At 42.9% G+C, this 17,642-nt stretch overlaps 1 protein-coding gene across 2 annotated transcripts in view; it reads right to left on the bottom strand.

The window, feature by feature from the left end:
* Nucleotides 1-16,616, bottom strand: part of SLC25A36 (solute carrier family 25 member 36) — a 51,855-nt gene extending 35,239 nt beyond the window's left edge. Inside the window, exons 1-2 of one of the 2 annotated variants that reach the window (XM_018556067.1) lie at nucleotides 16,578-16,616; nucleotides 14,856-14,946 (exon numbers count right to left, since the gene is read on the bottom strand). In XM_018556067.1, coding sequence (XP_018411569.1) covers nucleotides 14,856-14,896 — 41 coding nt within the window. In that variant the 5' untranslated portion in view covers nucleotides 14,897-14,946; nucleotides 16,578-16,616. Of the gene's footprint in view, nucleotides 1-14,855; nucleotides 15,279-16,577 lie in introns of those variants that run through there. The other variant, XM_018556066.1, reaches the window with a different exon arrangement.
* Nucleotides 16,617-17,642: the final 1,026 nt, after the last annotated feature.

Below are 17,642 nucleotides of genomic sequence, written 5' to 3'. Positions count from 1 at the left end.
AGGAAAATATTGCCAAAATCTTCCTAAATCTTTGGAGAAAGTTTTCACTCAAGAACTACCCACGATAGGAATTCCTCCAGAAGGGAGAAGTGAGGGGGGGGAGGGGGGGTGTATTAAAGTGGTGGATGAACGATCAGAGGTCCAGATCCACCACATCAATCCGCTATTGCAATGTAAAATGGTAATATTGAGATAGCAGCCCTAAAAGTTTGAGACAGACAAAATTCAGAGTGGCAAGAAATAATTGTCTCTTACTGAAGCTTTGTTGTTTATATATATATATATATATATATATATATATATATACATATATATATGTGTACAGCCACCTTAAGATATATTCTTGCACTCCCACTCCCAAAGGATTATTATCCTGAAGTTTCTATCCTGCTGAATCACTTTACTTCAAGACATCGGAGACTGAAAGCAATCTGATTAAATTATTCCTTTCATACAAAACACGCGATTTTTAGTAGCAAAAAAATAAAAATAAAGCTGCCAGAAATGCTAAATTCCCCTTTTTGGTGTGATTTGTATATATCCTTAAAAGTGGACCCCTCTTTCACTAAAATCGCATCAGCATTCAGCCAATACTGCATTTTGCTAAGAAGTAAAACTTCTAAATGATTTCAATGCAATCTCAAGCATCTGTCTGTATACTGATAACATTGTTAAAGCTGCTTCATTAAATACATGAATTCATCCCCAGGTTATGCCTCGGAAACACCAGTTTTAAATAGGACTGCTTTAGTCCATATAGGCCGCCCAGGTGCACATACACTGCATTATTTACTAAGCCCCAATCCGCCCTTCACAATAGACAGGTCCAACTCTCACAGTAATGTATAGAATAATGGAGACCTATACTGAAACAGCAACCACTTATCTAGCCCAACTAACCCCTTTACCTAAAAGGAAACCTGACGAGACAAAAAACACAGGAGCTAGACAGGTAGGTATTCCTGCTCATCCTTCTCGAGGGAGAAGTCAGTCCTTCTACACCTAGCCTAACTCTGTTGGCCAGCGACTTGCAGCTACTGAGGGGGATGAAGCTCATAGTAAAGCATAGGGATTGATTTACTAAAAGAGTAGGGATTGTTTACTTAGTACAGTGAACAATAGTGCACATGATTGAATAGTCAAAGTGAACAAAGCTTCTCCTTACTTATCAACCTACACTACAAACTAAACAAAGCCTCTTGTCCTTTAGTAAATAAACTTCATGGTTTCTTCTCTGTAATACACTGTTGCACTAAACGAAGGACCCACGCAAACCAGGAGCACTGCATTGCAAGGCAAAATGCATTCAAAATGGCTTTAATGCTGGATTCACACTTATTTGCTTGATTCATTTTCCACTGGCATGCGTTCGATGGAAAATATATCAGGCAGAAAAACCTGCAGGCATGGAAATACATTTTTGTACATTGAGGTTTAAAAGGTTATCATTTAAAAGCATCAATTCTCTGCGCGGCACACTGCAATGCACATCATGCTATTGTAAACTGCAACCCATTTAAAATAAATGTAAACTGCAACCCATTTAAAATAAATGACACCAAAATACACATATGATGCGCTACTACAATGTGCATGTGTGAAAGAGTACTAATTATACAAGTTTCACTACAGTGGACCTGTGCCCAGGCTATGCACTTTAAAACACGCCCACATTCACCTCTGTATCTACAAGCATTGAGGGCAAGTTTGCTTTCCAAGTTCACCAAAGTCCTAGCTACTTTTCCTGTTACAATAGAATCTTGTCTTCCTGTCAGTCCTCCAATGTAAACAAACAGCACATGTTTCTAAGCTGTGAGAAATCGTCTAAAAGCACCCTGCAGGCTTTATTGTTATCTTTAAGGATCGGAAGAATAATAACCTTACACTGCAGCTAGAGATGTCAGGAGTGGCTTGTTTTAGGCCTCATGCACACAGGAGGCTGAGACCCTACAATGGAAATCCTGACACCAAGGAACCGCAGGTGCTGCATACAGCCTCCAACAAACGTCATATGGACGTAAGTTCCCGGAACGCAAACGCAGCTGTATGCAAGTACCAGCATATGCCTGTGTAAAGCCAGACTTCCATGGGAGGCTGAGCGCAGTGCCTGCGGCTTCTTGGTGGGAGGAAACACACCATTAATTAGGGTCAGCCCACCCATTAGCCATTAAAGCTAGGGATGTCCCGATACCGATGCTAGCATCGGAATCGGGCCCCATTACAGGGCATTTTGACAAGTACTTGTACTTGTCAAAATGCCCCGAAGCCTAGCGCCGGAGCTTGCGCTATGTTTTTTTTCTTTCTTCTTACTTACCCTGTACTTGGGCCTGAAAAAGTGGCATCGGGACATCCCTAATTAAAGCTTTTACTGCGTTGTTAGGAATATGTAAATAGACTAACGCCCATAGTCTTGGCACAGGTGTACTTTAGGACAAATAACTTCAACAAGATGGTAACATATTTCACCAACACGTCGCTCCCATCTCAGTTAAAAATATCAGTTTCAACAAACGGCACAAGCTGGCATAGCAAAGGTTTTTAATAAAACACACGAGTTCCTATTAGTAAACTGCTCAAACATGTCTTTATTGCCTACAAATAGTATGACATAGGCTTGGTCAATGTTACCTCTGACATAACAATCCAGAACGAACTAGGTTTTCATGACAAGTCCTGCCCTTGCAGCAGAATCCTTACATGACCCGAGTGCTGAGACAGCGACAAGAAGCAATCACCGGAAACGATCCCGTCTTTAATCAGTGTTATGAAATTAACAACAAGAACAACTGGCTGACAGTGTAATCAAAGTCTATGTACGTAGTTTTGAATAACTTAATGAACCGCTATGAACTTCCTAGATTTCTTTGTGGATGGCACCTAAAATTGCAGCCTTAATAATAACGATGGCCAGCTGAGAAAGAAGCTCTCCCTCTCTCATATCTGGCAATATCTGATGCTTTCAGGTATGAGGGGAGCATGTAATCTCCTCCCACGTGACGCTGTTTGGTTCCAGCAGCCATTTGATAAGCCTAACATTGCACCTGACCAGGGGAGTAATGTCACCAGTCTGCTTTAGGCCACATGCACACACAACGCAAGAGCAAAATGGTATATTGCGTATATATACACGTATGTATGCGCGTACTATATGCAATCCCAGAATGCATCATTCGTGATAGAAATGTTAATGAACTGTGCACGCGTACAATATGCAGAAATACGCTGCCTGGACGCATCTCGGGTCCATTCTGTTTTTGCGCATCTTTACACAGCGCCTTACGTAGCCATTTATTTGCATATGCTACAGTACGCGCATATAAGCAGCGTATTGTACGGCAGTGTGAATGAGGCCTTAGCGTGCAGCACCAGCCAACACCCTGGATTTCAGTCCTGGCTTCAGAGGAGACCGGAGCTGCGAGGGAGCGCTGGTAAGGCAAGTATAATCGGGAAGTATAAATTTGCAGACAGGGGAGGGTGGGATTGTTTAGGTCTGGGGAGGAGTGCAAAAAGAATAAGCACAATATGCACCTTGCCTAAAAGTGCACTTATTCTTCAAAGGGACCCTGTCACAAAGGGATAAAAACACCCACATACAATATTAATTAGTTATAATACTTATGAGTACCACCTCCATCGAAGCCTGTCTTTGCTCTCTTCTAGGGCTATAGCCACTGGTAGGGTCTTTAGCCGCCGACACTTCTGTGTTTGCCTGATGCCTGCATCTCCTCTCCCCGGCTGCTATGTCCCCAGTCGATCTTTTCAGAACAACATGTAGCGGCCAGTGGATGGAGTAACAGAGCACAGTGGCGACTGACACATCTGAAGTGTCAGATGGTGAAAATCCTAGAGGTGTAGCACTGCAAGAGAGAGTTAAGGTGGGCTGCAGCAGAGGCAGTACCAGTAAGTATTAGAAGTATACTATGCACACAACAAGGTCCTTTAAAAACTCTTCATCATCCACTTAACCTAAAATATCAACTTTGAACACACTGACCATGTAAATGTCTCCATTTACACACATGGAGTAGTTTTGAGCAACTTTGCAATTAGATGTCAAAGATCTCAAAGTCTGACTGATAATAAATACCGTTAGTAATAAGTTAGAAGCCAACCATGTGATAACAATGAATTGGCATGTGTAGCAATTTCTGAAATTGTGGCCTGTATGAAGAAATCAAATTTGTAAAAATAGGTCAGACAGAGCACATTATCAGATGACTTTTTTTTTAAAATGTCTGCCAAGAACATGCAACTTGTTTTACAATGTATTTATACATGAAACTAGTGAATACATGTCAGGATAGCCAGTAGCCTTCACATCTCCAATACTACTGCTGGAGGAAAGTGCAAATACAGGCCTACAAGCTCTTCTGAGGTCTAGTTTTCATTAAAACACTCAATATATATATATTTGTATTTAAGTGACACTAAACTCAGGAATTAAATCTTAAAAATGTATTCAAGTACCCTAACTATTAACAAAAATGTATCTTGTGTATCACTCAGCTATAGATCCTCAAATCATCTCCGAATTGGAGCTGACACTGTCCTTCCTTCTGGAGGGTGACTACTTTTGTTCCCCATGTATGTGTATGCTGTAAAGTAGCCACCACTCCAAGCTCACTCCTGTGATGGACTACAATCTCAATACAAATTAGTAAACCAAAACGTGAGATTGTAGTCCATCACAGGAGCAAGCTTGCAGGAGTGGTGGCTACTTTACAACATACACAGGGACCATGGGGGAAGAAAAGTAGTCACCCTCCAGAAGGAAGGACAGTGTCAGCACCAATTCAGAGATGATTTGATGATCTACAGCCGAGTGATACACAAATAAGATACAATTTTCTTAAAATTTTTCTTACAATTTAGTTAAAGTGACATTAAAGTCTAATTTTCTTTCCTCCCTCCTATGCTGGTGTAAGAACTTACCTTAAAAGGAGAACTATGGGGTTAAATCTTTTCCCCATAGTTCTCCTTAGGGTAAAGGGAGGACACAAACTAGCGTCCTCCCGTCACCCTAGTCTCAGTATACTGCGAGCTGTAGCCTGCGGTATACTGAGACGCCACAGTATACCGCAAGCTGCTGCTCGCGGTATACTAAGACGCCTCAGCTAAAGCGGATCCCGACAATTATGTCCGGATCCGCCCAGCTGCGTGACTAACAGCTGGCTCTGCCTATCTAGAGGCAGAGCCAGCTGTACCCACCCCCCTCTGTTCCGCCTGTCAGCGCTGGCGGATCGGAGCGGGGAATCCAGCCCCTCCCCTGTCACGGCAGAGAGCCGTGACAGGATCGAGAGGTGAGCGAACGCCGGTATGTGTTCGCTCACCCCCCGGTCTACTGAGCCGACCTGTGACAGCGGAAAAGCACTCACCTCATAGTTCTCCTTTAAGAGCTCATTCACACCAGGGTGGCTGCGGATATGCGCGGTTTCCACGCTGATGTCAAAAGGGAGGTTTTGGGAGTTTTTAATTGCGTTTCAGCACTGATCAGCGTTTTTCCATTGAAAGCTGTAGGCAAAGCGCACTGATCAGCGTGGCAAAAAAGGGCCAGGGAGCAGTTCGGATCGCGCCGAGCAGCGCGGTCGCATGAACAGTCCCCATAGCAATGTATAGGATCCGCGTGGCCAAACTGCCCCGGTGTAAACGGGGCCTAAATGATGCCTCTTGATCCGATTATCTTCTTTCCAGTAGTTTTCAGGTGTCCCTCCAGCGCTGGCGCCGGTCTCTGATCCAGCGCTGACTGCTGTGTTTTCCTGTCCCACAGCCTCTCTCTTCTTCTCCCAGCCGAAGATCTCTACTGCGCATGCACCCACCCCATGACCCTTTGCGGCCGCCCGAGAATCCTCAGATCTTCAGGCGGGCAATAGTTTTGCATATTTCTACTATTTGCTAGCAGTAGATATATGCAAAAAAACCCTGAGGGTTGAATGATGCTTTAAAAAGGTACTTGAATGCATTCTGTAGATTTAATTCCGGAGTTTAGTGTTGCTTTAAACCCAAACTGAAACAATCCATATAGCATGAATGCCTCAGTAAGGTGACCTCAACATAAGTATTGTCATGAGCCCTACAGTGCACATGGAAGGGACTAAAGTTCGGAGTTACAGCATTGTTCATGATATATTGTGTGTTCTTGAGCAACTTCAAATGAGTTGGGCTTTTACACTTTGTCCTGGTTGTACAGCTCTACTTGTGACGTGGAAAAGCTGCATTTACAAGTAATTCCTCTTCCTATAGTGAAAAAACTTCAGCAATGTGCCCTACAGACTCACTCCTGTGACCTTTGGCCCACTTTTCAGCAGCATGACCAAACAGTGAGCGGCGGCTCTCTGGAGACATTTACCCGCAAACACTGACACAATGATAATGTGCTGCGCATCGAACAAAAACAAATACTTGTCAGTCCGCAGGAAAAGTGAAACCCGTTTCCAGGGAATATTATATGTTACTTCCCATAAAAGCAGTTTAGTTACTTCTGTGTTTCTATTATACTATGACCTTTTACCATACATGTCACCATTAAATATTTTAATAGAAAAATACTTTCATTTTGCCTATGTACAGTACAGATACTCCTCACTTAACGACCGAGTTCCCTTCCTACGACTCCTACGTTCCTGTTTGGGGGGAGGTAACTCCACATCTCACATGCTGTCCTGGAAGACGTTAAGGGAAATCAGCTCTGATATACGGTACAGTACAGACCGTTCCAAGAGCTGGTCATATGTCCTAATGGTGCTTAAAAGCGTAGGCCGTGAGAAGTAGTTGTATAGCAGAAAAATGTATTCTCTTATTAACCATAGGGACAATATGCACGATCAAATATGTGCTCTGCGAGGAATATCTTCATACATACCTTGCAGTTAATAGTGCATGCTACCTCTTTATCCTATTATATGCTCCTACTCACAGCGTTACCTGTCGCAGGTAGCAATCAAGGCTGCCTTGACCAAACCCCTATAGCACTGCTAGTTCCAGGGCAGAGCAGACCTTTTCAGGATCATGCTCATTCACCAGCCCCCCATTTAAAGCGGACATTTACCCATATCTTTAAAATAACAACAAACACACCTTTAGAAATGTTAAGTAACGACAATCTACAAACAGATACTTCTAGATAATTGCAGGCGTTGTATTCTTTACATAACTTGTTTCTCTTTTCTTCCCCAGTCGTCTGACAGTGGACATGTTAACTAAGGGCAGGATACTAGATCTCCTTTTGCTTCCAGAAACTCTGGCACATGTGACTAGAACATGTGACCAGGCACATCATCTCAGGGGAGGAAAATGCCTTTCCCCGAGATCTCATGAGATTACAGATGAGATTTTCCAGCAATGCTCTGCTGGTAAAACTCTTCCAGGATGCAATGTTTGGGCACGATTACATCATTTGTGCCAAAATTGGACCAGGAAGTAGATGAACTCCATTTGTTAGTAAATGAAAAACAAGTTTGTTTAACACCTTCACGACAAACGACGTACAGTGTACGTCGATGGCATCGGGGCTGTTTAAACAGACTCCTGGCGGCAAAAGCTCTGTTTAAACTTGTAAAGCCGACTGTACAGTAGAAGCGATTCTGGCAGCTTAGCTGCCGCCAGGTCGCTTCTCCGGTTCGGTGACCGGGTGCCCCTGCCGTGTTTCGCGGGCTCCGTTGCCCCCCCCCCACGGGCCCGGCTTCTTTGGTGTCGGCGAGAACCCCCGTTTGCCGATCCCCTCCCTGTTCTATGGGACCGGGAGCGATGCAGAATATAGCTGTCAGTGCTATAAAGCTATTGAAGTGCGATCTGCACTTTAATAGCTTATTTAGAGTGTAAAGGTGACACTGGGGGTCTTTTGGACCCCCAGCATCACCTTAAAGAGTACCTGTCCCCACCATCTGCTATCACATGGGGGGCTTGTAAGACCCCCCATGTAATAGCATTTAAAGTTAAAAAAACAAACAAAAAAAAAAAAAAACATGTGTCGGGTGCGCCTACGAATGCAAACATGAACGTGCTACACATGCTGGGTATCGCCGCGCACAACGGATGAAAGCAGTAATTCTAGGGCCAGTATTTTTGGGTATCTCTAAACTGATGACCTGTGGGGGCTTTTAAAGCAATGTCTATGGACTTTTTGGGGTACTGAAATTTGTCACCGTTTCACGGACGCACACAATTTTTAACCTGGGCATGTTGGGTATCTGTTTACTCATTGTAACCTCATCTTTTATAGGTTATTAAAACAAATGGTTATTTTATTGTGTTTGGGGGCATTCAAGTGCATATTTCACTTAATCTTGGGGTTTGATAAGGAGGTGCGCTAATATTGTGCTACATAAAATTTTGCAACTGCCACCATTTTAATCTATAGGGTTTTGGCTTTCAGAAAATATATAATTTTTGGGGGTTTTAAGTAATTTTCAGGAATATGGAATATTCCACTAAAATGTGGAATATGACATGGGTGCAAAAAAAGGAAAAAAAGCCTGTCACGAAGGGGTTAACTAGTGAATGTAAGATGATTTTTAGTAAAAGGGGGTAAAGGTCCACTTTAACTAGAACAATAAGGAGATGGCAGTCCCCAGCACTGTTCTGGTCAGAAAACAACTGTTGTGATAGGTTACTTTTACACATCAATTGGTGAGCGCTCTAACAAAAAAAAGTGTATTGTACCTCTTTATCGAGAGTGTATGTATGTATGTATGTATGTATGTATGTATGTATGTATGTATGTATACATACGCGAGGAGTAAAGAATATATATAGTATATGATATAATATGGCTGACATAACTTTCCCACTGGTATACTTTAGATTGAAAAATACAATAGAAACCGTTAAATCATACCTGTAGTACACAAGATCAATAAGTGTCATTGACAACTAAGCTAGGTCACAAGAGATGTTCTGCTTGCACAGTTGATGTGAATCTCCTAGGCCATACCTTACATCCATATCTGATCCATCATTATTTAGCTCACAGCCTTTGTGTCGGGTGCGCCTACGAATGCAAACATGAACGTGCTACACATGCTGGGTATCGCCGCGCACAACGGATGAAAGCAGTAATTCTAGGGCCAGTATTTTTGGGTATCTCTAAACTGATGACCTGTGGGGGCTTTTAAAGCAATGTCTATGGACTTTTTGGGGTACTGAAATTTGTCACCGTTTCACGGACGCACACAATTTTTAACCTGGGCATGTTGGGTATCTGTTTACTCATTGTAACCTCATCTTTTATAGGTTATTAAAACAAATGGTTATTTTATTGTGTTTGGGGGCATTCAAGTGCATATTTCACTTAATCTTGGGGTTTGATAAGGAGGTGCGCTAATATTGTGCTACATAAAATTTTGCAACTGCCACCATTTTAATCTATAGGGTTTTGGCTTTCAGAAAATATATAATTTTTGGGGGTTTTAAGTAATTTTCAGGAATATGGAATATTCCACTAAAATGTGGAATATGACATGGGTGCAAAAAAAGGAAAAAAAGCCTGTCACGAAGGGGTTAACTAGTGAATGTAAGATGATTTTTAGTAAAAGGGGGTAAAGGTCCACTTTAACTAGAACAATAAGGAGATGGCAGTCCCCAGCACTGTTCTGGTCAGAAAACAACTGTTGTGATAGGTTACTTTTACACATCAATTGGTGAGCGCTCTAACAAAAAAAAGTGTATTGTACCTCTTTATCGAGAGTGTATGTATGTATGTATGTATGTATGTATGTATGTATGTATGTATGTATACATACGCGAGGAGTAAAGAATATATATAGTATATGATATAATATGGCTGACATAACTTTCCCACTGGTATACTTTAGATTGAAAAATACAATAGAAACCGTTAAATCATACCTGTAGTACACAAGATCAATAAGTGTCATTGACAACTAAGCTAGGTCACAAGAGATGTTCTGCTTGCACAGTTGATGTGAATCTCCTAGGCCATACCTTACATCCATATCTGATCCATCATTATTTAGCTCACAGCCTTTTATTCAAAAAAACAAACTAAAAAAAAAAAAAAAAAAAAAAAAAAAAAATGTCAGGGCAAAGCAATACAATGATTTCCAATTGAATCATCAAAAATCTATTGTTCAGATCTACAATCTCTGACATTAGGTGGCTATGATAACTCTCATGGTTCAAATACAAAATACAGCCTGCTTGTTAACACCAAGCAGTGTTTTTTCACAGTATTTTATGTAATGCCAAAACACAGAGACTGAGAAAACTTTGCCTGACAAGCTTAATTGACCTTTCTTCTTGCTCAATTTCACATAAAATAAGGGACACCAAAATGTCATAAGTATGGCACAGTCAGTAGTTGAATGTATGTAGACAAATGGTTGCCATACTTCAGGTCATTTATTGGGTCGTATCCACGAGAGCAAAAACAATCACTACCATCCTGTGAGCCCAATCATGTTTAGATTGCACAGCGTGTTTATCCGGCCCACGCTGAACAACATTGTGTAATCTGCAATTGTGTGATTTGATTCCTGGCCATTACAATACTTGATAGGACATTGCCCTTGTGCCGCTGTATGCCTGCCAATATTTTCACCAATGCGAGTCATCCCAGACTGAAATGTTTCATTGCCGACCTTGTTGCCAGAATTTCCAGGTAGACAACTTCTCAACGTCTGCAGCTTACAAGGCGAAGCATGCAGAAAACCAATTAAGATAGATGCTAAATAAAATTATGGAAAAGAAAGAAAAATAAACAAACAACAAAAGGGTGTTGAATTCTGTCAATCTAAAAGATGGCAACCAACTGCTAAAAACGACAAGTCAGCATGAAACCCCCCCCAATATTTATTTATTTAATGCTTACATGGAATGCTTGCATGACCTTGAAATCTTGGATTTTGCCTGTGACCAGCAAAGTTGCCATACTTCTAAAGGATTTCCATCTTCCCTGACTGGTGCACCAAGGTGCTTACTCCAAGTTTAAGTGCACTGTCTGGCCCCTGGAACACCAGTAAGAACACAAGTTTCCAGTCATTAGGAATAAGCACCCAATTCCCATCTCTCACAATGTAGTGCAGTGTTCTTGAGCAATCCTGTGCATGTTTTGCATTATGCAATTACTGAGTTTTCGATAAATCAGTATTTACATAGGAATAACAGGGGGCTCCAATCGCAGAGCTGTTAAAGTGACACTAAACTCAGGAGTTAAATCTTACACATACCATTACTAGTAACAAAAATGTATCTTATTTGTGTATCACTCGGCCGTAGATCCTCAAATCATCTCTGAATTCATGCCAACGCTGTCCTTCCTTCTGGAGGGGGACTACTACTGTTCCCCATGGTCCCCAATTGTTGTAAAGTAGTAACAGCTCCAAGCTCACTCCTGTGATGGACTACAATCTTATGTTTAGTTTACTAATTTGTATTGAGATTGTAGTCCATCATGGGAGTGATCTTGGAGTGGTGGCTACTTTACAACACACACAGGGACCATCGGAACACAAATAACCACCCTCCAGAAGGAAGGACAGTTTGCCTTTTATACATTTATCTCAGTTCTAATTCTTTAAATAATTCTATGATGCCATCTGCTCACTGTATGGGAAGACCTGCTGCACTGATCTGTAGGCGACCGTCATCCCTTGCATGCCGATATTGACTGCAAATAAAACTGGAAATACAAACAAGTGAAAGCACACACTACTCAAGATAACCATCGATTCCTTTAGATGGGAGAAGCATACAAAGACACTTAAGTGTAAACACTCCGACAACCAAAAGAATTCTCATCCCCTTGAACCTACAAGTACCTTTTACTCATCAGAACCATACCTGCAAGTTATCTCCCAGGTACAAACCAAAGAGACTTATCATTAGAATAGCATTCATGTGAAACAATGATAGGTGACATGAAAGGCTATGGAGTCACCAGAAAACTACACAACACGTTTTTACCTTGAACGGTTTATTGAAACACGACTACTAATGTGGCTTCTAAGAGTCCTCACAAGAGTGGCCCATACTCCAGAGCTGGATAAATGAATATGGAATTCAAGAGCCAGCATCTCTTTAGGAAGCAACTACATTGCCAACTAGAGAAGACCTTAAAAGTGAGGCACCACATGTAATTTTGAAGGATCACTGGCTACCTGGCTCCTGGGATTGGTCTAGTCCTGCTATATTGTATCACGGGTTCTGCCCCCAAAAGATACAAATATTAAAAATGCTCATAGTCATTCATTTGCTCTATTCCCGGCACCACTTCAGATTCCATGACACTGTTACTTGGCATTAACAGATGTCATCATGATACATAAGTCCCCCCATATCTCTTAAGAACCTCTGTACAGTGGAATTACCAGCTGCCACCCACAGAAAAGGACACATTGGCCTTCACTGATCAACTATGAAGATGACTGGTCTCAGACTTCAATGTCCACAGCAAACAGTATGGGTATCACATCATCATGGGCACCGACACTGGAAAAAGTGCACCAAACAACTAATACAGACAGTAGAAATGCACAAAGACATAATAAAAGAGATGTATGTACAAAAACAGGAGACAAATAATTGACCTTTATAAGCTAAAGGACGACTCCAGCAAAAGGACGACGCCAGGGAAAAAAAAGTGTTTGTTTTATAAATGTGCTGGTAAGAAATGGGTAACTGTAATTAGGTGTATGCCGCTTCCTCCATCACTGCCCGTTCTTTACTATTTCACTTTTATTCATGCTGAGAAGTCTAGCCATCACTATCCTCTTCCAGGACTGCAACCAGAGAGCTGCGGGTCTCCTACACACAAGCTGTACTATCCACCTCTCCTCCCCCGGCCCATTCACAGAACGCTTCTGTCGCAGGGTGGAATGTATAGCAATAACTACACTTCCCGGCATTAATAAAGTCCAAATATTAAAGAACGGCAGTGATGGAGCAGGTGGTGTACACCTAATTACAGTTAACTATGTGTTACCCAACAAATAAAAAAAATCCAGGAGTTGTGCTTTAAAGAACAACTCTAGACAAATGAGAAATTAACTCTTGAAGTGGAGCTATCCCCGCACGGCAAGGGTTAAACCAGTCTTTTACCGCCTTTCATTTAAAAATCACATCAGCAGGCAGCTCTGCATGTCGATATGAAATCATCTTACAATCATTAAACATATTTTAATTTTAGTTACAATTTCTTGTTTTCTACTTCCTGGTTCTCTTTGGCAAAAGTGATGTGAACGTGCCCAGGGGTTGCATCCTGGGAAGGTTACATCGGAAGAGCATTGCTGGGAAATCTCATGAGATTTCAGGGAAAGGCATTTTCCTCCCCTGAGATGATGTGCTTGGTTACATGTCTAGTCACATGTGCCAGAGTTCCAGGAAGTAAAGGGAGATGGATTTATCTGCCCTTAGTAAACCTTGCCACTGTCAGAAGACTGGGAAAGAAAAGAGAAATACAATTGAAAATTCAAGCCATGTACGGATGGCTTAAAGTGACACTAAACTCGGGTGTTACATCTTAAAAATGCATTCAAGTACTTAAACTTTTACCAAAAATGTATCTTAATTGTGTATCCCTCGGCTGTAGATCCTGAAATCATCTCTGAATTGGTGCTGACACTGTCCTTCCTTCTGGAGGGTGGCTACTTTTGTTCCCCATGGTCCCTGTGTGTGTTGTAAAGTAGTCACCGCTCCAAGCTTGCTCCTGTGATGGACTACAATCTCAATAGAAATTAGTAATTTAAATGTGAGATTGTAGTCCATCATGGGAGTGGGTTCTTTACAACACACACAGGGACCATGGGGAAGAAAAGTAGCCACCCTCCAGAAGGAAGTACAGTGTCCGCACCAATCAGAGATGATTTGAGGATCTACAGCCGAGTGATACACAAATAAACTACAGTTTTTGTAAAAGTTAAGGTACTTGAATGCATTTAAGATGTAACACTCGAGTTTAGTGTCACTTTAAGCCATCCGTACCTGGCTTGAATATTCAGTTCCCGAATTTGGAGCATGGGCGGCCTGTCAGCAGCACCCGGCTTGACAAAAGTTGAAGAGGCCGGGGGGAAAATAGTTGGCTGAGCCATGACTGCATCCAATTATCTGCAGTCACTGTTCCGATGTCACTGCGGGCCCCGGCTGCCAGTGGAGATTCCTCTATTCATGCTGTTTAGCGTAGATAGGAAAATCAAAATGATCGCTCTCGCTGAGCCTGTCGGACAGAACAAGAGTCATCTACACATGTATGGCCAACTTATAATTTTACATCGCAGACATGAAAATGGATCCTAATGGGCAGAATCAGGTGACAACAACACACCAGGCCCCGGACTCCGCTGTCATCAGAAGTAGTCATTACACTATAGACATGACTGAGCTGTGATCCTACATACAACCCATCAGTCACAGAGCACATACATGTCAGATCTGTGATCTCACATCTGTAACAGAGCACATACATGTCAGATCTGTGATCTCACATGAGTCACAGAGCACATACATGTCAGATCTGTGATCTCGCATGAGTCACAGAGCACATGCATGTCAGATCTGTGATCTTGCATCAGTCACAGAGCAGTACATGTCAGATCTGTGATCTTGCATGAGTCACAGAGCACATATATGTCAGACCTGTGATCTTGCATGCAATCTATCAGTCATAGAGCTCAGACATGTCAGATCTGTGATCTCACATCACATCAGTTACAGAGACCATACATGTCTGCATGCTGCAATACACATGAAATGTAATGCCGGGGACAGGACATATCGGGGTGAATAGTAATGATCCCGGTAGGCACACGAGGTGTCATTGTAAATTTAGCGTACCCCGCCCATCGCAAAGTGCCAATCTCCCCGGGGTGACCCCTCACCAAGGTGACACACACACAGGTACATACCCTCCAGCAAACAGATGTACCAAGGTGTCTCTCTGGCTCATTCTCTCTCATTCTTCTCCCCTGCACACTGGAGAGGAGGGCAGGGGAGCCGCTGGCGCTGGATCCGGCCTCCCTCTGCTGGTCTCGCTGAGGTGAGGATCCCCCGCTGACACACAGGCGGAGGAGGACAGGCAACCAATGTGGGTGGTAGGCCCTCTAGCAGGCTCCTAATGCTTGCACGCAGCTCTGCCGGCTCCTGGCTGCTCCCTGCAAGAAGTGCCAAGCAATATGTGTGTATATATATATATATATAGGTCTATAGCGCCTACATAGGCTGTAGAGAAGCCCCTGCCCTGCGTCCCTCCTCACACACCCAGGCTGCCCAGAGTCGCCGTCTTCTCCGCTACTACCGCCTCTCTCTCATGAATATTCAGCAGCCCGACATCAACACAACACCGATTGGCTGGCGGCCCGAGCCGGAAGTGACTACACGGTGCGGCTGTCTCATGTGACGTCCACGGAATTGGCTCATGCTGGGCTGCTATAGAGTGTTCTAGGGCAGTATGCAAGATCCCAGCATACTTCAGGTCTAGAGAGAAAGAGAGTGCATGTAGAGTTATTCCATATTTCACTGGAATCAGCTTTTTCGGTTTCATTTTCTAAGCTGTGTAGAGGAAATGAAAGGATTTAATGTGTTGCTATGGGCAACAGAACCAGTTGAGATAGAACTTTCCTCAGGCACCTTATATAAGTTCCCCTGATGTGTGCATGTCATTATATTAGTGTGCTCAGTCTGTGCTTGTAGTAAGGTGGCTGCAGATTTCACTCTCAGGGCTGGAAGAGTTCCCCCTCATTGTTTTGTTTTCTTTGTTGTAGCAATATTCATGGTTTAGGCCTCAGGACGTACACAGTCTTACAAGTTTGCAAATCCGTGCAGAGACCCGCACCAAGTGGGGATGGTTCAACCTGAATTGGCACATCCGTACAGGTATGCATGTACACCATTGGACACAGACAGTCTCTGCACATCCTTGTGAATGAGGCCATGAGGAGCAAGTGAATTCTGCACGCTGTGGCCATAAAAAGGCAAGCAGGAAAATACTGGTCACTAGTGTTGCTTGTGGTCTCCCTGTATCTGATCCTTTCCGCACTACTGACTTACTATACCTAGTTCTGCACTGTGTTTCTGGTGAGGACATTCATCAGTTGGTGCTAATCAATGTTCATGAATGCTGTAAAGTGTCAGTACATAGCAGCTCCAACAGTCTGAAGAGTGCAAAAACAATCATAAAGTGACATTTGCTCCCCGTATCCCCTTCGCACAGTACAGTACTCCTTCTGTCCCCTGATATTTCCCTTTTGAAATGGAAAAAGAGATTGAGGACACAGAGTCCTAAATCTCTATTTCTGCAGCCCCTGTTATGAATGAACAGGAAGCTTCTATACCGATTGCTCCTCTGGAGATAGTATAACTAAGTCCACAGTCTTGAATGAACATGAAATGATGTAGAGCACTTCCTGTTCATTCATAATTGGGGACACAGCAAGCTTACTATATCCTCGGTTATTTGCACTCAGTGATCAGTACTGATTGCTGAGTGTTGTGCTCCGCTCTACATCCCGACTGCTCCACTTGTCACAGGAGGCGAGCTCTCCTGCACCGCCCCTCTCAGCCTCCTGCCAGCTTCTCTTTTCCCCGCTGGGCACTGGCAGCTCGATTGCTTCTGTGCCCCCTCTGCCAACACAGGCAGGGGAGAGCAGCAGGCATCAGAGGGGTCACAGACCGAAGCTTGCAGCCAGCAGGGAGGAGAGATGCTAGAGATGCACCGTATTATCAGCCATTTTTGTACTATCAGCATTTTGCCCATAGTACAATTTTCAGCCGAAATGTTAATGCATCCCTAGTAGCATATATTTGTGTGATCATAACTAGAGATGCACCGATACAAGTTTATCAGTACGAGTACCGATATTTTTTTTCGGTACTAGCCGAATACCGATACCGGAAGTACGGTTTCCGTACGACTTTTGACGTACGTAAACGCCACCAACCATGCGAAAATCGTACGATCGACTGAAGTTTCCGAACATGCAGGAAAGACAAAAGTCGTACGATTCATCAGTGCTGGTGGTTGCACACTACCCATACACCTTACGATTGTCGTACGAAAAGTCGATCGCATACGATTATCGTACGATAATCGTAAGGTGTATGGGCACCTTAAGACCCCTATTTACACAACTACAGGGCCACTGTACTTTCCAGCATCTCTTTGGAGTGTGGGAAGAAACCAGAGTACCTGGAGGAAACCCAAAGCAAGCACAGGAAGAACATGCAAACACCTTGCAGAAGTTGTCCTGATCAGGATTTGAACCATTATAGACATTAGACATTATAACATTACAGGAGGACCTGGATAAAATAGGGGAGTGGGCATTAATGTGGCAGATGAGGTTTAATGTTGATAAATGCAAAGTAATGCACTTTGGAATTAAAAATAAACAAATGGGTTATACAATTATGGGTATGCCGCTAGGGAAGTCAGAAATGGAGAAGGATTTGGGGGTCATTGTAGACCACAAACTGAAAGGTAGCTTGCAGTGCCAGGCTGCTGTAAACAAAGCTAGCAGGGTCTTGTCCTGTATTAAGAAGGGGATATATCGCAGGGACAAGTCTATAATTGTGCCACTTTACAGATCATTGGTTCGACCTCATCTGGAGTAAGCGGTCCAGTTCTGGTCACCAGTACTAAGAAAATATGTCCTTGAGTTGGAAAAAGTCAGCGGAGGGCCAACCAAACTAATTAG

The sequence above is a fragment of the Nanorana parkeri genome, unplaced genomic scaffold (genome assembly GCF_000935625.1).
Source record: "Nanorana parkeri isolate BGI_ZX_2015 unplaced genomic scaffold, ASM93562v1 scaffold223, whole genome shotgun sequence".
Lineage (NCBI taxonomy): Eukaryota > Metazoa > Chordata > Amphibia > Anura > Dicroglossidae > Nanorana > Nanorana parkeri.
This window is presented reverse-complemented; position numbering and strand designations above follow the sequence as displayed.